A 24,399-nucleotide genomic window follows, 5' to 3' on the forward strand; every position below is an offset into this window, starting at 1 on the left:
CAGGAGTTTGAGACCAGCCTGGCCAACATGTTGAAACCCCATCTCTTCTAAAAGCATGAAAATTAGCTGGATGTGGTGGCATGCACCTGTAGTCCCAGCTACTCGGGAGGCTGAGGGAGGAGAATTGCTTGAATCTGGGAGGTGGAGGTTGCCGTGAGCCGAGATCGCGCCATTGCACTCTAGCCTGGGTGACAGAGCGAGACTCTGTCTCAAAAAACAAAACAAAACAAAACAAATACACAACTATATAGTGGTACATTTGTATTACAATTAGTTTATTTTAGTGCTTGTGACATTTCATATTTTTCATGCTTTATGGGATTTCTTTATGTAAAATGCAAACAGATCTTGTGTTGATTTTATGTATACCAAATGTATTCTCCTAGTTTGTGGCTTGTTCTATTAGTGGACTTTTTTCGTTTCTTTTTTTTTGAGACAGAGTTTTGCTCGTCCCCAGGCTGGAGTGCAGTGGCGTGATCTCGGCCCCCTGCAACCTCCTTCTCCCAGGTTCAAGCGATTCTCCTGCCTCAACCCCCCAAGTAGCTGGGATTACAGGCGCCCACCACCATGCCTGGCTAATTTTTGTATTTTTAGTAGAGATGGGGTTTCACCATGTTGGCCAGGCTAGTCTCAAACTCCTGACCTCAGGTGATCCGCCCATCTTGGCTTTCCAAAGTGCTGGGATTATAGGTGTGAGCCACGACGCCTGGCTAGTGGACTTGTTTTTCGATGTTGCCACCCAAACAGTAGGAACTCATCTTGATTAGTTTTTCCCATTTCTGTTTCTTTTCGTACTGCTAGTTGGCACTGAGTATAGGTTTCCCATTTTCAAAGCCTGTGATGATTTTCCTTTCAGCAAAGAATGGCCGAGTGGATTCTGAGGACCGGAGGAGCCGCCACTGCCCATACCTGGACACCATTAATAGGTCAGTAGGACAGAGATGCTGAGGATAGCACAAGAACAATGGAATCTATATAGAAAGTTTTTTGACTGTACATTGAACAACACTTTCCCAAATTTTACTTCTTTTTTTTTTTTTAGCTTATTTATTTATTTATTTATTTATTATACTTTTTTTTTTTTTTTTAATTTATTATACTTTTAAGTTCTAGGGTACATGTGCACAGTGTGCAGGTTTGTTACATATGTATACATATGCCATGTTGGTGTGCTGCACCCATTAACTGGTCGTTTACATTAGGTATATCTCCTAATGCTATCCCTCCCCCTTCCCCCCAAATTTAAACCTGTCTAGAGAGTTGTGCTTCTTGCCATGTTACCCTTTATTCTTTGATTGTAAGTGCTAGAACACATGTTGTTAAAGAGCTTTTAGCTTATTTTGCATTTGTATGTTGGGATAATAGGATGCATAGTATCCTAAAATAACAGTAGCACATTGAAATATTTATGGAGTATCTAGTATGTACTGGATACTCTTTTGGGTGCCTGGGATTCAGCAGAAAAAAACACAAATTTGTTTGAAAGATGAGGTGGTTTACCTCATCATAGCATTCTTTTCTCTGATTCCCAGGTGGCCTGTAGAATGTTTTTCAACCTATATTGTAGGGGAATGTTCTATAATAATATAATTACTCTTGTAAGAGCTGGGTGTGGTGGTCCACACCTGTAATCTCAGCCCTTTGGCAGGCCAAGGCAGGAGGATCACTTGAGGCCAGAAATTTGAGACCAGCCTGGTCAACATAACGAGACCCACCTTTTTTTTTTTTTTTTTTTTTTGAGACGGAGTTTCACTTTTGTACCCCAGGCTGGAGGGCAATGGCATGATCTTGGCTTACTGCAACCTTTGCCTTCCAGGGTCAAGCGATTCTCCTGCCTCAGCTTCCTGAGTAGCTGGGATTACAGGTGCCTGCCACCACGCCCAGCTAATTTTTGTATTTTCTTTTAGAAGATATGGGGTTTCTTCATGTTGGCCAGGCTGGTCTTGAACTCCTGATCTCAGGTGATCCACTCACCTTGGCCTCCCAAAGTGCTGGGTTTACAGGCGTGAGCCACCGTGCCCGGCCAACGAGACCCATCTTTTAAAAAAACTTAACAAAAAAAAGTTATGACTGAGTTCTCTGGCTTGTGCCTGTAATCCCAGCACTTTGGGAGGCTGAGGCAGGCAGATTGCTTGAGCTCAGGAGTTTGAGCATCCTGGGCAACGTGGCAAAACTTCATCTCTACAAAAAAACACAAAAAATTAGCCAGGTGTGGTGGTGCACTCCTGGAGTCCCAGCTTCTTGGGGGGCTGAAGCAGGAGGATTGCTTGAACCTAGGAGGTTGAGGCTGCAGTGAGCTGAGATTGTGCCACTGCACTTCAGCCTGGATGACAAAGTGAGACCCTATCTCAAAAAAAAAAACACCAAAAAAGTTATAAGGGCTGTTCATTATGGCAGGCATGAGCTACCTGTGGCTTCAGTGGCTCCTGCAATTGAAGAACTGAATTTTAAATTTTATTTAATTGAATTACAGTCAGCCTCAGTATCAGAATATGGAACCTGAAGATACAAAGGGCCAACTGTAAGGGGCTTGAACATTCCAAATTTTGGTATCTGAAGGTGTCCTAGAACCAGTGTCGTGTGGCTACTGAGGGACAGCTGTATTTTAAATTTAATTGTCAATAGTCACTTTGTCTATTGGCCTCTAATAAATTAGATACCATAGCTCTTTGGGATCATTATCAGTTAATTAAGAATTACTATTTGAGACTAAATCTCTTTGTGGATTCAGTGGAGGTAAGGTTTTTGTTCCTTACTGCCCAGTACTCACTTTGCACTTGAATAAATAGGTCTATTTGTGTAGGTATTTTAAAATTCTTCAGGCTTTTCATTTGTTTCTGTGGATAAAAATACATTTTTAAAAAATTAATTATTTGTTTTTAGGAGGGGATCCCACTCTGTATCCCAGTCTGGAGTGCAGTGGTGGATCAGAGCTCACTGTAGCCACAAACTCCTGGGCTTAAGTGATATGTTTTTCTTTTATGCAAGGATTTTTTTACCCTTTTTATGTGCTCTCCACCTCCAGAATGCTGTTGGGGTACTGTTAACCTTAGTCTGACTTGTAGCTTTCCCTCTAGAGAAAGTGACTGCAATGAAAAGTCCTGAACTGGTTACAAACAGTAATGAGAGAGAGACTCCTGGGTATTGTGTGTCTGGTGGAGACACCTCAACAGTGCTTTGGAGCATGGCGGGTGGAGGTGAGGAATCATCAGTGTCCCCCATGGTGTATATATGGTTGGGAACTGTTTTCTGAAGGATGTTGTATGGTATCATGGGTCATAGAGCCAACACTGCTTCATTTGAGTGCCTTCCTACGTGTCCATCCTATTTATTTTTTTCTGTTTTGTTTCCTTAGGAGTGTGCTGGACTTTGACTTTGAGAAACTGTGTTCTATCTCCCTCTCACACATCAATGCTTACGCCTGTCTGGTGTGTGGCAAGTACTTTCAAGGTAAATGAATGTTAGGAATTATAAACTTAAGTTTTTCAAGCTAGCTGCAGTTCTGCTCCAGAGGGACTTTTTTTTTTTTTTTTAAAGAAAGTAAACTGTTCTCAGGAATCATATCTAATAATTTCTATTTGTTCCCAGGAAATTGAAATATTCTTAGAAAACCAATAAGAGGTTCTCTGACTGATCAGAACCTGGATATATCTGAAAGGGAGAAAGAGCTAGTCATATGAAAGATTGTAATCTCAAAGACTCTGGGTTCTCGAATCTCTAATATATGTATTTTTTTAAGTTTTAATTTTTAAAAATCATTTTGAGACAGAGTCCCACTTTGTTGCCCAGGTTGGCTCACTGCAACCTCCGCCTCCTGGATTCAAGCAATTTTCCTGCCTCAGCCTCTGGAGTGGCTGAGATTACAGGCACCCGCCACCATGCCTGGCTAATTTTTGTACTTTTAGTAGAGATGGGGTTTCACCATGTTGGCCAGGCTGGTCTTGAACTCCTGGCCTCAGGTAATCCACCCGTCTTGGCCTCCCAAAGTGCTGGGATTACAGGCATGAGCCACTGCCCCCAGCCTAATTTTTTTTTTTTGAAGAGATGGAGTCTCACTCTGTCACCCAGGCTGCAGTGCAGTGACGTGATCTTGGCTCACTGCAGCCTCTGACTCCCAAGTTCAAGCGATTCTTCTGCCTCAGCCTCCCGAGTAGCTGGGATTACAGGCATGCACCACCACACCTGGCTAATTTTAGTATTTTTTAGTAGAGACAGAGTTTCACCATATTGGCCAGGCTGGTCTTGGACTCCTGACCTTAAGTGATCCACACTTTTTGGCCTCCCAAAGTGCTGGGATTACAGGCGTGAGCCACGGCGCACAGCCACATTTTTTTTAAAAGATGGGATTGTACTCTGTTGCCCAGGCTAGTCTTGAAACTCCTGAGCTCAAGCAGTGTGCCTGCCTGCACCTCCCAAAGTGCTGGGATTATAGATGTGAGCCATTGCACCCCGCTGTCTGGCTAAATATTTTATTTTATTTTTTTTGTGGAGACAAGGCCTTATTTATGTTACCCAGGCTACAATTTTTTTTTTTTTTGAAGTATCCTTTAGCTCAAAGGACTTTTTTTATACCTTTTTTTTTTTTTCTGAAAATGTATCATTTCAACTCATTCACACCAAGCAGATGCCATGTACATAGTATAGTGGAGGATTCAAATGAGGTAAAAACAACTGGGCACAGTGGCTTACACGTGTAATCCTAGCATTTTGGAAGGCTGAGGAGGAGAATTGTTTAAAGCCAAGAGTTCAAGATCCACCTGGCTAACATAGCAAGACCCTGTCTCAAAAAAAGAGATAAAAACTATATTCTTTGCTCTTATTAGGAGCTTCTAAGGAGTCAAGGTTGACATGTGAAACAACGAGCAAGTTCTGTTAGACCATAAAGATTACTGCTGGACCGTGGCACTGAGTAAAAATAAGTGCAGTAGGAGTTAAAATGTGCAAAAATCAATGTTAGCTGGAGTGTTGATGTTGAGTTCATGAAGGAGTGGAGGTGGGACTTGAATTGGCAGGACATAGGAGTTTGAATGGTTAGGGGAGAGAGATTCTAGAAAGGAGTAGCAATATGAGAAAAGTTACATAGATACAGCATTGTCCTGAATATGGGCATTTGGAAATTCAGGACTGAGTGATGATGGACTGTCATAGGATATGTATATATTTATGTATATGTGTATTTATGCACACACATATGCATAGATGTTTCTAGTTTCATATATATAGGAAACTATGTATGTGAATATATAGTTATATAGAGATTATCTATATTTTATATATGATATGTATTTTACAAATATTTGCAAAAAATAGTGAACTTTGTTTCCCCAGTCAATGTCTTACGCCATCTAGAGAAAGAAGTAACTAATGTGCTAGTCTTTCTTGCTAATTTTTTTATGAGAGAACTTCATGTGGAGGATTCATTTTATGAATGACATAATATTTGTTTTTCGCGGATGCTAACATGTTCCGGTAGAAAATAATGAAAGGAAAAGCAAACCTGATCTGTGCCTTCTAGTATCTGCCCTTCTATTACAGCCTTTCACCCTTCCCTACAGGCCGAGGTTTGAAGTCTCACGCCTACATTCACAGTGTCCAATTTAGCCACCATGTTTTCCTCAACCTCCATACCCTCAAGTTTTACTGCCTTCCAGACAACTATGAGATCATCGATTCCTCATTGGAGGATATCACGGTGTGTGTCTAAGAGGGTTGGTTTGGGGTCCATTCTTTAATGAGCCATCCCAGGGCTCCCAGGGGACTGCCCCATCTGAGGACAGGGAAGAATCTCAGTCCTTTTGGGCATCGAGAGGCTGCTTTCCCTTTTGGGAAGAACTGGGGAAACTGGGTAAGGTCAGAATTCATAATTGCAGCCTGTAGTCTATAACTTAACTGTCATTTCTACTTGTAACATTGAGGGCTAGGACTGAAGAAATATGGGTGTATTCTGATGGGGTTTAAAGTGTTTTTGTGATTATTCTTCCACACTTTGAAGCAGGAATATGAATTGGTCCTGGTGTAGGACAATATTTACCAAGCTGCACACCAGCTTCTGGCTGCTTTTAACATATGATGGGACCAGAGCATCCAGCCACAGATGTCTCATCTCTGGGCTCTAGTTTGTGACCTGTACCAAGAGACACTCATTGTGCTGAGCATGGGCTTTGATTAGTGTTGGGTTTTTGATTATTATTTTCCTTTTCAGCACTTGGGGCATATTCATGGTGCCAAGTGCTCTGTTTTGTTTTTGTTTTTTAGACGGAGTCTCGCTCTGTCGCCCAGGCTGGAGTGTGGTGGCACCATCACAGCTCACTGCAGCCTCGACCTCGTGGGTTCAAGTGATCCTCCTACCTCAGCCTCCCACCTCAGCCTTCCAAGTAGCTAGGACTATAGGCATTACCATCATGGCCAGATAATTTTTAAAATTTTTTGTAGAGATGGAGTCTCACTGTGTTGCCCAGGTTGGTCATGTTCTGTTTATTTTTAAGGAAATGGTGGTATTTAGTCTTTGAAATACTGCTTTTTCTACTTGTAAAAATTTTATAAGCCTATTATTAGTAGTTGAGATTAAAATAGTTATGGACAGGCTGGGTGCGGAGGCTCACGCCTGTAATCTGAGCACTTTGGGAGGCGGAGGCAGGTGGGTCATTTGAGGTCAGGAGTTTGAGACCAGCCTGACCAACATGATGAGACCCCATTTCTACTAAAAATACAAAGTTACCCTGGCATGGTGACACATGCCTGTAATCCCAGCTACTTGGGAGGCTGAGGTGGGAGAATTGCTTGAATCTGGGAGTGGGAGGTTGCAGTGAACCGAGATCGTGCCATGGCACTCCAGCCTGGGCAACAAGAGTGAAACTCCGTCTAAAAAAAAAAGTATGGACAGTATTTATAGAGGGAGAAACTGGGCTCAATTCAGTGTTTCAAAGTGAGTTTGGGATGACCTCTGTCCAGTCTGTGACATAATGACTCTGGTAACTCTGCCTGAGAAGAGTCTGATCCTGCTCTTCCAGTACCAGGGACTCGTGGAGATCCTCAGTCTCACCCAGAATGGAGGAAACTCTCCTGCTCCAAAGCTAGGTACATGTGCTGCTCCCGGGAGGTTCTATCTGAGACTTAGACTGCCTTTAGGAACTTAATAGTTTCTGGCAGTCAGTTTTCATGAGTTGACCAGATCTGAGGTCTATGAAAAGACCTGGGATTCAGTGATTTTGGGTTAGACACAGAGATCCCCTTGTAGATTAACCATGGGAGAGGATCTACCCTGTGTTACTTCAATCTTTACACCTACTGATTGGGACTTTTTCTGTGTGTGGTGGGATGTTCATGGCCAAAGTGTTCTTTGTTTTTGTAGAAATTGCTGTTGTTTGTAGACATTTCTTGTGAACTCAGCTTTTTTTTTTTTTTTTTTTTTTTTGAGACAGAGTCTCGCTCTGTCACCCAGGCTGGAGTGCAGTGGCGAGATCTCGGCTCACTACAAGCTCCGCCTCCCGGGTTCACGCCATTCTCCTGCCTCAGCCTCCCGAGTAGCTGGGACTACAGGCGCCCGCTACCACGCCCGGCTAATTTTTTTGTATTTTTTTTTAGTAGAGACGGGGTTTCACCGTGTTAGCCAGGATGGTCTTGATCTCCTGATCTTGTGATCCGCCCGTCTCGGCCTCCCAAAGTGCTGCGATTACAGGCTTGAGCCACCGCGCCCGGCTGTGAACTCAGCTCTTAAATAACTTAGCATTTTCTTTTGCTTTGCAGTATGTGTTGAAGCCCACTTTCACAAAGCAGCAAATTGCAAACTTGGACAAGCAAGCCAAATTGTCCCGGGCATATGATGGTACCACTTACCTGCCGGGTATCGTGGGACTGAATAACATAAAGGCCAATGACTATGCCAACGCCGTTCTTCAGGTAAGATTAAGACGGGAACACTGAGGAAGAGAAGGACACCCAGAAGGCTGGGCACAGTGGCTCACCCCTGTAATCCCAGCGCTTTGGGAGGCCAAGGCGGGCGGATTGCCTGAGGTCAGGAGTTCCAGCCAGTCTGGCCAACATGGCGGAACCCTGTCTCTACTAAAATTATAAAAATTAGCCAGGTATGGTTGTGCAAGCCTGTAATCCCACCTATTCGGCAGGCTGAGGTGGGAGAATCAACTTGAATCCGGCAGGCAGAGGTTATAGTGACCCAAGATCGTGCCACTGCACTCCAGCCTGGGGAACAGAGTGAGACTCTGTTTCAAGAAAAAATAAAAAAGAGAGGGACAGGAAATAGTATGTATACTGGCCAAGGAATTACTGCCTTTGGCCGGGCGTGGTGGCTCATACCTGCAATCACAGCCCTTTGGGAGGCCAAAGTGGGAGGATCACCTGAGGTCAGGAGTTGGAGACCAGCGTGGCCAACATGGAGAAACCCCATCTCTACTAAAAATACAAAATTAGCTGGGTGTGGTGGTGCATGCCTGTAATCCCAACTACTCGGGAGGCTGAGGCAGGAGAATCGCTTGAACCTGGGAGGTGGAGGTTGCAGTGAGCCGATATCATGCCATTGCACTCCAACCTGGGCAACAAGAGCGAAACTCCTCCATCTCAAAAAAGAAATTACTGCCGCCTTATAGAGTATAGTCAGATGATCCTCAGACACCAAGTCTTGCTAAGGACTCTACTTGAGTAATTGTTCTGCAATAGGCAGAGCATTCCTTTGCTCACTGGGCTGCTGTCAAATGGTGAGGCTTTTTCATGCCTCTGGCTCATGGCCTTTGTAACTTCCAGGGAATGTGGGACCAAGTCTGTGTTGCCTTGCAGTGTCAAGTAAGAAACATGCCAGATGCATTTTTTTTTTTTTAAATGGTGTAGATGTTTGTCATGCTGGCTGATCAATGACTTTCTCTTGCCCATATGCTCATAACCCTGAAATGGAAAAGACAGAAAACCAAAGTTGTCCTATTTTCTTTTCTTTTCTTTTTTTTTTTTTTTGAGATGGAGTCTCAGTCTGTTGTCCAGGCTGGAGTGTAGTGGCGGGATCTCAGCTCACTGCAACCTCTGCTGCCCGGGTTCAGGCGATTCTCCTGCTTCAGCCCCCCGAGTAACTGGGATTACAGGCGTCTGCCACTGCGCCTGGCTGATTTTTGTAGTTCTAGTAGAGACAGGGTTTCACCATCTTGGCCAGGCTGGTCTTGAACTCCTGACCTCATGATCCACCTGCCTCAGCCTCCCAAAGTGCTGGGATTACAGGTGTGAGCCACCACGCCCGGCCAATTTTTAAATGTTGGTAAGTATAATAAGAAAACAATAATTCTACTTCACCAAGAACGTGATTAAAAAATTGTAATTGTAAACACAGGCTTACTGGGGAAAAAATGTATAAATTGTGAGGGGCTGGGTACGGTGGCTTATGCCTCTAATCCCAGCTCTTGGGGAGGCCAAAGTGGCAGGGTCCCTTGAGGCCAGTAGTTTGAAACCAGCCTGGCAACATAGCGAGACCCTGTCTCTGTTTAAAAAAAAAAATTAGCTGGGCACGGTGGTGCATGCATGCCTGTGGTCCTAGCTGTTTGGGAGGCTGAGGTGGGAGGATCCTGTCAGCCCAGGAATTCGAGGCTGTTGGAGAATTTTGAGGACTTTGAGAAGTACAGGCATTACTGGTGTGAGCCACTGCACCCAAACTTGCTTCACTTCTAAAGTTGATTATTTATATTTTTTTCTTGAGTTATTGCACCTTACAGACTCCTTTCCTATTGGTTCATCTTACTGAGCTTTAAGAAATATATAATGAAGTTATGCCCTTTTCTGTTGGATATGTTGCAAATGTTTTCTGCTAGTACTTATTTGGCCTTTAAATTTTTCTAAGTGATATTTTTGTCATGAAGAATTGGACAAAAAACTGTAAAGGCGTAGTTTTTACATTTGGTGTCTGCTCTTGGTGTCATGCCTAGTCTGTGGAAAGGTCAAATTCTTAGGTAGAGAGAGACTTTTCATCAGATTGTTCCCTTTAAATCCTCTCATGACTGTGTGAAAACTAATTTTTTTTGAGATGGAGTCTTGCTCTGTCTCCCAGGCTGGAATGCAGTGGCGCAATCTCAGCTCACTGCAACCTCTGCCTCCCAGGTTCAGGCGATTCTCCTGCCTCAGCCTCCCAAGTAGCTGGGACTACAGGTACGTGCCACCACGCCTGGCTAATTTTTTGCATTTTTAGTAGAGATGGGGTTTCATCATGTTAGCCAGGATGGACGATCCCCTGATCTCGTGATCCGCTCCCCTCGGCCTCCCAGAGTACTGGGATTACAGGTGTAAGCCACCATGCCCCGCTGAGTGAAAACTTATAGGATGGACAGATAGAATTTGGATTTGGTCAGAGCTGTTAGTCTTGGCTTTCTGATGAATTTTAGTTCGTGTAGGAACGTCTCTTTATAAAAATAAATGGATGAACAAACCCTGTGTGATGATGTTTCCGCTAAAATAGGGTTGACTGGACCAGGTCATCCATCTGGAGGGTGGATAATTCTTCTCTGAGGATGTCCAATATTATTTGTATTGTTGCTGAAGCCAGAGTGCAACATTTCTCCATAAGATAGACAACTGAGAATTAGGATAAACTTTATGCATCCTCTTGTTTTGAGAGTAAATCTCTCTTTGAAGTAATTATTCTACAAGTTGGAAGTCCTTGTTTCTTTAGCTGGGCTCAGCTTGTCAGGGCTTTCCTAATCCCCTCTACGGTTAAAGTGCTCTCTGTGTTCTTCCAGCCTGGGGGATGGAGCAAGACTCTGTCTCCAAAAATAAAAAAAAATTTCAATAAGTTTTTGTGGAACAGGTGGTTTTTGGTTACATGAATAAGTTATTTAGTGGTGATTTCTGAGATTTTGGTCACTCATCGCCCGAGCAGTGTATACTGTACCCGATGTGTAGTCTTTTATACCTCACCCCTCCTCACACTCTTTCCCCCAAGTCCCCAAAGGTCGTTATATCATTCTTACTCCTTTGCGTCCTCACAGCTCCCTATATTTACTTTTATGTACAATTATATGGTTTTATTATGGGAAAACATCAAATTTTAAGATAATTTTCATATTATTTTAGTGTGGAGTTGAGAGATGGGAGAACTGTGTTTCCTAGGTAGTTATTTTTGCTTCAGCCAAAATGGATGATTAAGGAAAGGGTATTTGGATTTTACCTTTCTACTCTATGAATTTAAGTATTGTCACAGCATAATTAGAGTAACAAAAGGAAATTGTTGAATAAGTTGATAGAGATTTGAATACCTGTGGGTTTTTTTTTTGTTTTGTTTTAACCTTCTTTGTGGTATCCACATCAGCAAAGTGTCTGTAGAACCGTAGGTCATATGAAACTCAATATTAATGATGTTTCTGTAATGTGAGCCTGGGTAGGATTCTCCAAGGGTCGATTTACTTTGGCTCTTTAAGGCCATCACAGGCACATCACAAGATTCTGTTAGAACTTTAGTTGGAAGAGCTTGGCTCAAGGGGTCCTACAAAGGGGCTTTGGGTTAATCGGAGTGTTTGATTTTCAGGCTCTATCTAATGTTCCTCCTCTCCGAAACTACTTTCTGGAAGAAGACAATTATAAGAACATTAAGCGTCCTCCAGGGGATATCATGTTCTTGTTGGTCCAGCGTTTTGGAGAGCTGATGAGAAAGCTCTGGAACCCTCGAAATTTCAAAGCACATGTGTCTCCCCATGAGATGCTTCAGGCGGTTGTACTTTGCAGTAAGAAGACTTTTCAGATCACCAAACAAGGTAAGAACAAGTCATTTATGTTTCAGGACAACAAAACTAGTTTGATGAACAAATTTATTTCTACTTGGCAGTGAATTTTTTTTAAATTAATTAATTTTATTTTATTTTTTTGAGATGGAGTCTCACTTTGTCACCCAGACTGGAGTACAATGGCATGGTCTCGGCTCACTGCAGCCTCCGCCTCCAGGGTTCAAGTGATTCTCCCACCTCAGCCTCCCAAGTAGCTGGGACTACAGGCACGTGCCACCATGCCTGGCTTATTTTTGTATTTTTAGCAGAGACGGGGTTTCACTATGTTGGCCAGGCTGATCTCGAACTCCTGACCTCGTGATCCACCCTACTCGACCTCCCAAGTTCTGGGATTACAGGTATGAGCCACTGCGCCTGGCCTTTTTTTGTTTTGTTTTGTTTTGTTTTTTTAAGAGACAGAGTCTTGCTCTTTTGACTAGGCTGGAGTACAGTGGTGGGATTTGTAGCTCACTGCAGCCTTGAACTTCTGGACTGAAGGGATCCTCTTGCCTCAGCTTCAGGTAGCTGTGATTATAGGCGTGAGCCACTGTACCCAGCTGCAGTGAATCTTGAGAGTAGCCAGGAGTGTCAAGTGGATTTTGTGGTTAGGTTCCTCATTCTTCTCTGACCAGTCTGCCCTGCTAAGAGTCCCAGTAGATTGTAGCTGAATAGAAAGTCCGTCTTATTTGGTAAATTAAACTGTATGGCTTAGGGGAATACCAGGAGACTGGGAAAGACACTAGCTTTTATTAAACACCTGTCACCTATCCTCATTTTTTCATGTCCCGCATTAGGGTATTCTGATGATTTTTTTTTTTTTTTTTTGAGACCGAGTCTTACTCCATTGCCCAGGCTGGAGTGCAGTGGTATGATCTGTGCTCACTGCAACCTCTGCCTCCCGGGTTCAAGGGATTCTCCTGCCTCAGCCTCCCAAGTAGTTGGGATTACAGATGCCTGCCAACGTGCCCAGCTAATTTTTGTATTTTTAGTAGAGAGGGAGTTTCACCATGTTGGCCAGGCTGGTCTTGAACTCCTGACCTCAAGTGATTCACCCGCTTTGGCCTCCCAGAGTGCTGGGATTATGGGTGTGAGCCACTGCACCCAGCCTCTGATGAACTATTTTGACTGTTTTTATCTCTCCAGACCCAATGTGTTATTGCCTTATGAGTAAGGCGGACAGTGTAACTTTGTACCTGAATCTCATATCATATCGTCTAGCATCCATATTAGTTTGTTCAACGTTCACTCATGGTGCTAGGTTTCAGAGCAGCAGGGATAAAATACAAGATTTTTCTCTTTGAAGAACTCACAGTCTAGTGGGGAAATAAAGTTATGTAGAAAGATTGAGTGTGCTGGCACAAGCCTGTGGTCTGAGCTACTTGGGAGGCTGAGGCAGGTTGCTTGAGCCCGGGAGTTCAAGGCTACAGTGAGCTATGATCACACCACTGCACTCCAGCTGGGTAATGGAGGAAGACCCTGTCTTTAAAAATAAGTAAGCAGGCTGGGCGCGGTGGCTCACGCCTGTAATCCCAGCACTTTCGGAGGCCGAGGCGGGTGGATCACAAGGTCAGGAGATCGAGATCATCCTGGCTAACACGGTGAAACCCCGTCTCTACTAAAAATAGAAAAATTAGCCGGGCGTGGTGGCGGGCGCCTGTAGTCCCAGCTACTTGGGATGCTGAGGCAGGAGAATGACGTGAACCCAGGAGGCGGAGCTTGCAATGAGCCGAGATTGCGCCACTGTACTCCAGCCTGGGTGACAGAGCCAGACTCCGTCTCAAAAAAAAAAAAAAAAATTAGTAAGCAATTTCAACTGTCTTTTTTTTTTTTTTTGAGACGGAGTCTCGCTCTGTTGCCTAGGCTGGAGTGCAATGGCACGATCTTGGCTCACTGCAACCTCTGTCTCCCGGAATCAAGTGATTCTCCTGCCTTAGCCTCCTGAGTAGCTGGGACTACAGGCATGTGCCACCACGCCTGGCTAATTTTTTTGTATTTTTAGTAGAGACGGGGTTTCACGGTGTTAACCAGGCTGGTCTCAATCTCCTGACCTCGTGATCCGCCCGCCTCAGCCTCCCAAAGTGCTGGGATTACAGGCGTGAGCCACCGCGCCTGGCTCAACTATCTTTTTTTAGAAAAGGTAAATACAGGTGTTAAGTGCTGTGCTATGGGAGGGGAGCATGGAGTAAGGACCCCCTCAACTGAACATGTGGGAGGTAGATAAGAGGTCAGAGTGGAGGAAGAGACCCTGAGTTTTAGGTAGATGTGGAGGCAGGTTGGGATGGGGAGTGAACATTCCAGGTAGAGAGGACATGGTGGGCAGAAGAGAAAAGTGCCTGGCATAGACAGACTGCAAGTAGCGGGACCCTTGGACTCCAGGGGTCAATGGAGAGCCAAGGTGTAGCTCCTGAGGGAGGGACCAGATGGCCTGGTTTGTAAGCCACCATAAAGAGCTTGGATTATATCCTGACAATAGCTGGAGTCATTGAAGGCTTTTTTTTTTTCCCCCCCCCCGGAGAGGGAGTCTCACTCTGTTGCCCAGCCTGGAGTGCAGTAGTGTGATCTCGGCTCACTGCAGCTTCTGTCTCCCGGGTTCAAGCAATTCTCCTGCCTCAGCCTCTCGAGTAGCTGGGAATACAGGCACCTGCCACCATACCTGGCTAATTTTTTGGTATTTTTAGTAGAGACGGGGTTTCACTATGTTGGTCAGGCTGGTGTTGGAACTCCTTACCTCAGGTGATCCGCCTGCCTCGGCCTCCCAAAGTACTGGGATTATAGGCGTGAACCACTATGCCCGGCCTCATTGAAGGCTTTTAACAAAGATGTGACATCAGACTTAATTTGTTTTAAAAACATTATTCTAGCTGGGCATGGTCATTCACACCTGTAATCCCAGCACTTTGGGAGGTCGAGGTGGGTGGATCACTTGAGCCCAGGAGTTCGAGACCATCCTGCGCAACATAGTGAGACCCTGTATCTATAACAAGTTTTTAAAAATTACCCAGGCATGGTGGTGTGTACCTGTAGTTCCAGCTACTTGAGAGGCTGAGGTTGGAGGATTGCACGAGCCTAGGAGGTAGAGGCTGTAGTGAGCCATGTTAGCTCCACCGTACTCCAGTCTGGGCAACAGAGTGAGACCTCTATCTGTAAAATAAAAAGAAAAACATTATTCTGGCTGAGGATTGACTTAGAGGGGAAGTCGAGTAGTGGCTTTTAAGAGTTTCTTAAAAGCCTATTTCTCCTTAGTTAAGGAGAAATAGGAGGAATCAAAAGTGATAAGGAATGGGGCCCATGGAGCACTTGGTTCAGGGTTAGTAGGAAATAAGATACACTTCGGGTTGGATAATATATATTGATCAGAAGCCCTATGATTTAGTCTCAGCCGAGCAGAAGTTATAAGCTATTTGGGCTTGGCAATTGATGGTGTTTAGTAGTTTACAACATGGCCAATAAAATCTTAATCTGAGGCCAGGCACCCTGGCTCATGCCTGTAATCCCAGTACTTTGGGAGGCCGAAGTGGGAGGATTGGTTGAGCCCAAGAGTTCAAGACCAGCCTGAGCAACATAGGGAGACTCCCTCTTGACAAAAAATCGAAAAGTTAGCCGGGCATGATGGCACACGCCTGTAGTCCCAGCTACTTGGGAAACTGAGGTGGAAGGATTCCTTGGGCCTGGGAGGCAGAGCTTGCAGTGAGCTGAGGTTGTGTCACTGCACTCCAGCCTGGGAGACAGAGCGAGACCCTGTGTCGGGAAAAAAAAATCTGGGTGCCTCACCCTTCTAAACAGTTGACAGCCTGTTTGTGTGCTTTGTAGGACCATCTAATTCCCAGGAACTAGATGGCTAGGTTATCTTGTGTTTATAGGGACATTTCTGTTTCTGGACCAACTCTCTGAGCTCCCAGGGTTTTATATTAAGGCTGCAACAAAGGAAACAATTTTTGCTGAGAATGATGTTTTTGTGGACCATGAATGGATGGATCAATGTCAGCATTCACTGTGTTCCACAGGTGACTTCTGGCCTGAAGGTGGATAGTGGGGCCTGTCAGCTTTTGGCAGTTTGGAAAGTTACGGCATAATTGGGTTGTAGAGTTGCAGAAAAATCAGTTGAGAATGAATATGTCTAGTTTCTTCTATCACAGCCACTGTTGGCTATGATAGTTACGATGTCACATAAACATGGTTTCCTCCATCTCTGAGACCTAGTAGGTTATTACTTGCCTAGCATTTAGCTGTGTGAAGTGTTTCTTGCTGTGGTAGTTTGTTGTCATGTAAAAGCATTCTATGTATGGAATAAAAAGAAAATCATCTATGGAGTTGTCAGGGATCTCTGGGTTTAGGGAAATGAAATCGAGGAAGATATACTATAGTCTTTGACATTTTAATTGGGTGAGCAAAGAGGAACTAAATAGAAGCAAATCTTAGTTGATGAGAAAGTAAACATTAGGCTGAGGTGGGAGGATCCCTTGAGGTCAAGAGTTTGAGACCAGCCTGGCCAACATGGTGAAGCCCCGTCTCTACTAAAAATACAAAAATTAGCTGGGCCTGGTGGCAGGCGCCTGTAATCCCAGCTACTTGGGAGGCTGAGGTGGGAGAATCGCTTGAACCCTGGAGGGGAGGTTGTAGTGAGCTGAGATCATGCCAGTGCACTCCAACCTGGGCAACAGAGCGAGATTCTGTCTCAAAAAAAAAAAGTAGCCATTATCCCAGAAATGTCTGAGTGGCAGGCTCCGTAGACAGCATTTTCATGGAATATTGTCAATCTGCTTGTTTCCAGAACCTCTTGTTCTGTATGCCTTTTCAGTCTGTATGCTAGTCACTTTCCTACAAGATAGGAATCTTTGTGAGCTACAGAAGGGAAGAAGAAAGTGTGAGCTCACTCTGGAGAGAAATGGATGTTAAAAGGTCATATTCATTTGTTTTGGTCATCCCTGAGTGATGCAGTACAGTCCTGGTATGAATCAGATAGCCTATGGAGAGAGTCAAGATCAGAAGAGTTAGAGCTTGACCTTGAGGAGTGCCAGCATTTAATGATCAGATAGAGGAGGATGCACAGGAGTTGGGATGGGATGGCATGGCCAGAGAGGAAGGGGGAGAATCAGGAATGCCAACCAGTGCATGGTTTAAGTTAACTCTAATGCCACTTAGCTTCAACGTTTTCTATCCTTCCTTTTTTTCCAGGAGATGGAGTCGACTTTCTGTCTTGGTTTCTGAATGCTCTGCACTCAGCTCTGGGGGGCACAAAGAAGAAAAAGAAGAGTAAGTCATTTACTGATAAAAAAAAAAAAAAAAAAGGAGCTCTTTTGTTCCCTTTTAAAAAACTTTGCGTCTGGGCGAGATGGCTCATACTTATAATCCTCTTTGAGAGGCCAAGGTGGGTGGATTACCTGAGGTCAGGAGTTTGAGACCGGCCTGGCCAACATGGTGAAACCCCATCTCTACCAAAAATACAAAAGTTAGCCAGGTGTAGTGGCTGTAGTCCCAGCGACTTGTGGGGCTGAGGCAACTTCCCATTCTTTTGTTAACTCTTTATCTGGGGTAGGGTGGTATCTGTTTTATACATAAACTAAATGTTCTTTCCGAATAGGCCCCTCTGCATAGTTTTTGCTAGAATATAGTTATAGTCACAATGATATTTTATTTTATGTATTTTTTGAGACGGAGTCTTGCACTGTCACTTAGGCTGGAGTGCAGTGGCACGGTCTCAGTTCATGGTAGCCTCCATCTCCTAGGTTCAAGCAGTTCTCCTCCCTCAGCCTCCCAAGAGTAGCTGGGATTACAGGCACCTACCACCACGCTCAGCTAATTTTTATATTTTTAGTAGAGATGGAATTTCACCTTGTTGGCCAGGCTGGTCTCAAACTCCTGACCTCAGGTGATCTGCCCAAAATGCTGGGATTATAGGCGTGATGATGTCTTGATGTGGGATTGTGGCCTGTTGCTCTTCCCACTGGATGGCCCTGCCCTCTCTACCAGGTGTCTTCAGCCTGTGTTAACCCTGTGAGCTCTCAAACTTACGTTTTGGCAGGATTTTAGAACTTGGTTGTGCTTTCTCTCTTGTTGCTTTGATCCTGTTCTGGCCCATCTCTTAGTCTGTCATTGTCCTCTTGTCTTCATTACAGTTTGGACATTGTCTCCCTTTGAAAGTAGCTTATGGTTATGGGAAGTTCCTTGGTTTTCCTTGTTTCGCTTGTGAATTTTTTTTGTAATTCATGTATTGCCGGGCTCTGTAAATCATTCCTTCATTTTGAATACATTTACCTTTTCTTTTATGGACCAGGCCCTGTGATGGAGGATCAAAAGTTGTCTTAAGGAAGAGAAATAAAGTAATTATTTACACAAATAATTATAAAGGTACCCTGGTGGTATATGGTACAAAAGGAAACTTCTGTGTTTAGTGAGAGCTCTGGGTCTTTTGTTGGAAGATGCTGGTTTATTTCAGAAATTTAGAAGCTGGAAATATATTTTAGACATGTTTTCCATCCTCATGGAATTTGTCTCTTGCTTCCTGTTTGTGCAGCTATTGTGACTGATGTTTTCCAGGGGTCCATGAGGATCTTCACTAAAAAGCTTCCCCATCCTGATCTGGTGAGTTAGCTGAGCCTGGGTCTTGGACTGATTTATATTGCTTGAGGGGACGTAGGGGAGATGAAGAGATGCTTAGAGAACTGACAAGCCTGCTTGCCCCATGAAGAGGTTCAACAAAGCACCTGCCTAGTGGCAGCTCACTTTTCAGTTTGGGAGTTAGTGGTTGGATGTACTTTGCTGGTTGAAGTGTTCTGGCCAACTAAGTGGTGCTGCTGTGTTTTTTCAGAAAGCTCAGCTAAGCTTTCTTTTTGTTTTTCTGAGACAGTCTTCCTCTTTCGCCAAGGCTGGAGTGCAGTGGCGCCATCTCCACTCACTGCAACTTCTACTTTCTGGGTTCAAACGATTCTCTTGCCTTAGCCTCCTCAGTAGCTGCGAATACAGGCGCTTGCCACCATGCCTAGCTAATTTTGTATTTTTAGTAGTGATGGGGCTTCACCATGTTGGTCCAGGCTGGTCTGGAACTCCTGACCTCAGGTGATCTGCCTGCCTTGGCCTCCCAAACTGTTGGGATTACAGGCATGAGCCACTGTGCCTGGCCCTCAGCTAAGCTTCTTAGATGGTCTTAGAGCTTTTCTTTTTTGAGATGGAGTTTTGCTCTTGTTGCCCAGTCTGTAGTGCAATGTCATGATCTCGGCTCACTGCAGCCTCCACCTCCCGGGTTCAAGCAATTCTCCTGCCTCAGCCTCCCAAGTAGCTGGGATTACAGGCATGTGCCACCAAACCTGGCTAATTTTTCTATTTTTAGTAGAGACGAGGTTTTACCATGTTGGTCAGGCTGGTCTCAAACTCCTGACCTTAGGTGATCCACCCGCCTCGGCCTCCCAAAGTGCTGGGATTACAGGTGTGAGCCACTGTGCCTGGCCCACTTTCTTTCTTTTTTTAATGGATTTTTTTTTTTTTTCTTTTTGAGACAAGATCTCACTCTATCACTCAGGCTGAGTGTAGTGGTGTGATTATGGTTCACTGCAGCCTCAACCTCCCCTGCTCAAGTGATCCTCCCACCTCAACCTCCCCAGAAGCTGGGACTATAGATGCACAGCACCACACTGGGCTAATTTTTTATTTTTATTTTAGTTTTATTTATTTATTTATTTATTTATTTTATTGAGACGGAGTTTCACTCTTGTTGCCCAGGCTGGAGTGCAATGGCACGATCTTGGCTCACTGCAACCTCCGCCTCCCAAGTTCAAGTGATTCTCCTGCCTCAGCCTCCCAAGTAGCTGGGATTACAGGCATGCACCACCACGCCTAGCTGATTTTGTATTTTTAGTAGAGATGGGGTTTCTCCATGTTGGTCAGGTTGGTCTCGAACTCCCGACCTCAGGTGATCTACCTCCCAAAGTGCTGGGATTACAGATGAGAGCTATCGTGCCCGGCCAGTTTTTTATTTTTTGTAGAGATGGAGTCTCCCCGTGTTGCCCAGGCTGGTCTCGAAGTCCTGGACTCAAGCAGTCCTCTCACCTTTGTCTCCCAAAGTGTTGCGATTACAGGCGTGAGCCATCACACTTGGCCTCAGAGCTTTTTAGATAGTCTGGTATATAAGCAAAATCTCTTTAAAGAAGGAAACCTGTTGGTTCTTAAATTAATCTAACCAGGTGGTGCATGCCAACTGCCCAATCTCTCAGGCACCTCTCTTTGTTCTTTGAGATGAAGGAAATGTCAGCGTAGCAAAACACCGGTTCTGTGTTTGTTCCTATACCACTCACACTTCTTTCCTCTCTTTTCTTCTCATTCATTTCTAGCCAGCAGAAGAAAAAGAGCAGTTGCTCCATAATGACGAGTACCAGGAGACGATGGTGGAGTCCACTTTTATGTACCTGACACTTGACCTTCCTACTGCCCCCCTCTACAAGGACGAGAAGGAGCAGCTCATCATTCCCCAAGTGCCACTCTTCAACATCCTGGCCAAATTCAATGGCATCACTGAGAAGGTAGCCCATTAACACACCTGCCCTGCCTATACTTATCTTTGCGCTCTTGATTTTTTCATTTTCTTTTTTTTTTTCTTTTTCAAGACAGTTTTGCTCTTGTCGCCCAAGCTGGAGTGCAGTGGCATGATTTCAGCTCACTGCAATCTCCACCTTCCAGTTTCAAGCGATTCTCCTGCCTCAGCCTCCTGAGTAACTGGGATTACAGACATCCACCACCATGCCCAGCTAATTTTTTTGTATTTTTAGTAGAGATGAGATTTCAGCATGTTGGCCAGGCTAGTCTCGAACTCTTGACCTCAAGTGATCCATCTGCCTCGCCTCCCAAAGTGCTGGAATTATAGGCGTGAGCCACCACGCCCGGCCCATTTTCATTTTATACATAAGAATCACCACATGTATGTAATGTATTTATTTTAAAGTATATTGACTTTATTGAGCCTCCCAGACTCCTTGGTATTTCTAGCTGGTCACCCCCAACTCTTAACTTACAGTGCCCATCTTTTTATTATGTTCTGAGACAGGGTCTTGCTCTGTCACCCAGGCTGGGGTGCAGTGGCATGATCATGGCTCACTGCAACTTCAAACTCTTGGGCTCAAGTGATCCTCTCACCTTAGCCTCCTGAGTAGCTGGGACTTTTTAGTAGAGATGGGGTTTCTCCATGTTGGTCAGGTTGGTCTCGAACTCCCAACCTCAGATGATCTACCCGCCTCGGCCTCCCAAAGTGCTGGGATTACAGGTGAGAGCCATCGTGCCTGGCCAATTTTTTATTTTGTGAAGAAAAAAAAGACACGCTTCCCCACACCCAGCTAAGTTTTTTTGTAGAGAGAGCTCTCACTCTGTTGCCCAGGCTGGTCTTTAACTCCTGGCCTCAAGGTATCTTCCCACCTTGACCTCCCAAAGTGTTGGGATTATAGATGTGAACCAGTGCCCAACCACAGTGCCCCCTCTTGTACTTCTCATATATCCTTTTTTCAGCTTTCTGCCTGCTTCTGGGTAGTATAGAGAAAGGAAGGTCATTTAGGAGAGGAGAAACTCCAAAAAGTGGGGAGACATACTTTTTTTTTTTGAGATGGAGTCTCACTCTGTTTCCTAGTCTGGAGTGCAGTGGTGTGATCTCAGCTTACTGCAACCTCCGCCTACCGGGTTCAAGCGATTCTTCTGCCTCAGCCTCCTGAATAGCTGGGACTACAGGTACATGCCACCATGCCCAGCTAATGTTTGTATTTTTAGTAGAGATGGGGTTTCACCATGTTGCCCAGGCTGGTTTCGAACTCCTAAGCTCAGGCAGTCTGCCAGCCTTGGCCTCCCAAAGTGCTGGGATTACAGGCGTAAGCCACCGCGCCCGGCCTTTTTTTTTTTTTTTTTTTTTTTTTTTTTTTTTTTTTTTTTTCTTTTTTAGTAGAGATCGGGTTTCACCATGTTGTCAAGGCTCGTCTGGAACTTCTGTGCTGAAGTGATCCGCTTGCCTCGGCATCCTATAGTGATAGGATTACAGCATCTCCTGACCTTAGGTGATCCACCCGCCTCGGCCTCCCAAAGTGCTGGGATTACAGGCGTAAGCCACCGCGCCCGGCCTTTTTTTTTTTTTTTTTTTTTTTTTTTTTTTTTTTTTTTTTTTTTTCTTTTTTTTCTTTTTTAGTAGAGATCGGGTTTCACCATGTTGTCAAGGCTCGTCTGGAACTTCTGTGCTGAAGTGATCCGCTTGCCTCGGCATCCTATAGTGATAGGATTACAGGCGTGAGCCACCAGGCCCGGCCTTTTTTTTAGGTCAGCCTTAACCAAACTGCACATCCTAAGCCTCATACATAATTTCTGGGACCAAGAGTCTTGTGAACTTTCGGTGTGAGGCAAAATTACATTTTCAAAAACCAAAATGAAAACCTCATGCCCCTGCTCTAATACCTACTGAACTTCAGCACTAATTTGATAATTTTCTTTTTTTTCTCTAGGAATATAAGACTTACAAGGAGAACTTTCTGAAGCGCTTCCAGCTTACCAAGCTACCTCCATATCTAATCTTTTGTATCAAGAGATTCACTAAGAACAACTTCTTTGTTGAGAAGAATCCAACTATTGTCAATTTCCCTATTACGTAAGTAACACCCTGCTTCACTTCCTCTCACGGGGAGTGAACCTGGATTTCTTCTCTTATGTTATTACCAGTATTAATTTTGGACTGTCTTAGTTGGGGATTACAATTAACAGAGCCTACCTACAGTAGATAACAGTTTTTATTGGAAGGATACACTTAACTTCAGGGACCACAAAAGATGGATGTTTACTAGGAGGCAATCCCTGTTTTATCTCCTCTCCTGTTGCTGGCCGGAAATTATAGTCCTCCTGCGTAGAGAAGAAGAAATGATGCAAGTAGGATAGGACAAGTAGAATTCTGCCTGGTTTGGAAGATGTCCTGAGTAGCGAGGGTCTGCCCATCTATTTGCTGGCCATCACACCTTTTTGCACACTGGAGTTGTACTAGATGCTTTTAATTTGCTTCCTTCTAACTCAGAAAACTTCTGCAAAATCCTTTTGGGGGTAGACTGTTGGTTTTCAGTTCTCAAGAGACAAGGTTTTTCACACTTAAGAAGATGTTGGGCCGGTCATGGTGGCCCACACCTGTAATCCCAGCACGTTGGGAGGCCAAGGCAGATGGATCGCTTGAGCTCAGGAGTTCAAGACCAGCCTGGGCAACATGGCAAAACCCCGTCTCTACAAAAAAAATACAAAAAATTAGCCCGATGTGGTGGTGCACACGTGTAGTCCCAGCTACTTGAGGGGCTGAGGCAGGGGGATTGCTTGAACCTTGGAGATTGAGGCTACAGTGAGGTGAGATGGTGTCACTGCCCTGCAGCCTGGGTGATAGTGTGACTGTGCTCAAAAAAAAAAAAGAAAGAAAGAAGTAGTGTCAGTTTTAAATTCTATGTAGCGTTTAAGAAGGTAGTATCTAAAATTAAGAGGCCCGAGTTTTAGGCTGCCTTAGTGGTGGGCCCTCAGACCTGTAGTTTGCATGTTTTCTGGATATGTTCTCTCAAAGATAAAATGAGCAGCTTGGAGTAGATGGGCCTGAGCCCTAGGGGTTTGTCCAGGTGTAACATCTTATTATAGTATTGCTAGGACTCTTAGAACCATAGAGGGTGAGGAGAGAGAACATTTGCAGTTGAGAATTACAGGGGAATTTTCTCTTTTCTCTTTTCCCCCACTTTTCTCTACTAACATCTTGTTTGTGAGACAGTAGAATTAAATAGGGAGACATGGAGGTTTGTTCTCTGCCTCCTTGAGTAGGATGACAGAGCTGCTTTCTTTGAAAGTCTGTGCATCAGGGTTTTATTTCAGCACTAGCCTCTTGTGAATTACCAGTCATCTGTCTGTTCCTGGTAGGTAGGGGCAGTCTTGATTCCAAGGGCAGCTCCAGAGGGAGGAAGACTGTGTATCAATGATACTTCCTGCTCAGTTGCCACAGAAATTTCCTTGTCCCATTGTTTTCTTTTATGGGCCTAGAGTAGGCCCAGTATAAAAGTTTGTCCTTCAGAAAGCTTACTTCAGAGAAGTTAAGAGAAAACTTGGTTCTTAACTAGGCAGTCTTTTAGAGAACATCAAATTGTGACTAATTTTGGAAACTTGCACTTTTAAATATTTTATGTGGTGTAATTACTTCGAGTAATACGATTCTGGATCATTTCATCATCCATACTTCTTGAAAAGGATCCTTTTCATACCTGTCTTCTCCTGTGATTTATTCATAACACATCCTATTTTTGTCAGAGTTATCAGACTTACAGTGATTAGGCACCCTCTGCTTATTTGGAGACAGATTTTTGAGGGCAGGTTTAAAGTTTCACTTTCAGGTAATTAGCCATTCTCTTAACTGGTCTGTTGCTGTGGCTGGGAGATGAGTATAGTTTGCTCTTTTAGGCTGGGTGCAGTGGCTCACATCTGTAATGTCACCACTTTGGGAGGCCGAGGTGGGAGGTTTGCTTGAGCTCAAGAGTTTGAGACCAGCCTGGACAATATAGCAAGATCTTGTCTCTACTAAAAAAAAAAAAATGAATAGTTTGCTCCTTTTCCTGTTTACTAAAACAAAATGATTAAACGTAGTATTTCTCTTTTGCCACATGGACAGTTTTGGTTCAGTCATGAAATC

The 24,399-nt window shown here is 44.3% G+C and overlaps 1 protein-coding gene across 6 annotated transcripts in view; it reads left to right on the forward strand.

Annotated features, from left to right (window-relative positions):
- Nucleotides 1–24,399, forward strand: part of USP39 (ubiquitin specific peptidase 39) — a 39,137-nt gene that overhangs the window by 8,436 nt on the left and 6,302 nt on the right. For 4 of the 6 annotated variants that reach the window (XM_011965803.1, XM_011965804.1, XM_011965806.1 and 1 more), the window contains 9 exons: nucleotides 857–926; nucleotides 3,356–3,450; nucleotides 5,556–5,692; nucleotides 7,747–7,899; nucleotides 11,510–11,735; nucleotides 16,920–16,997; nucleotides 18,259–18,326; nucleotides 20,069–20,257; nucleotides 22,208–22,350. In XM_011965803.1, coding sequence (XP_011821193.1) covers nucleotides 857–926; nucleotides 3,356–3,450; nucleotides 5,556–5,692; nucleotides 7,747–7,899; nucleotides 11,510–11,735; nucleotides 16,920–16,997; nucleotides 18,259–18,326; nucleotides 20,069–20,257; nucleotides 22,208–22,350 — 1,159 coding nt within the window. Of the gene's footprint in view, nucleotides 1–850; nucleotides 927–3,355; nucleotides 3,451–5,535; nucleotides 5,693–7,746; nucleotides 7,900–11,509; nucleotides 11,736–16,919; nucleotides 16,998–18,258; nucleotides 18,327–20,068; nucleotides 20,258–22,207; nucleotides 22,351–24,399 lie in introns of all 6 variants that reach the window. The other 2 variants (XM_011965807.1, XM_011965808.1) reach the window with 2 other exon arrangements.

This window comes from Mandrillus leucophaeus, unplaced genomic scaffold, assembly GCF_000951045.1.
Source record: "Mandrillus leucophaeus isolate KB7577 unplaced genomic scaffold, Mleu.le_1.0 Scaffold737, whole genome shotgun sequence".
In the NCBI taxonomy this organism is placed as follows: domain Eukaryota; kingdom Metazoa; phylum Chordata; class Mammalia; order Primates; family Cercopithecidae; genus Mandrillus; species Mandrillus leucophaeus.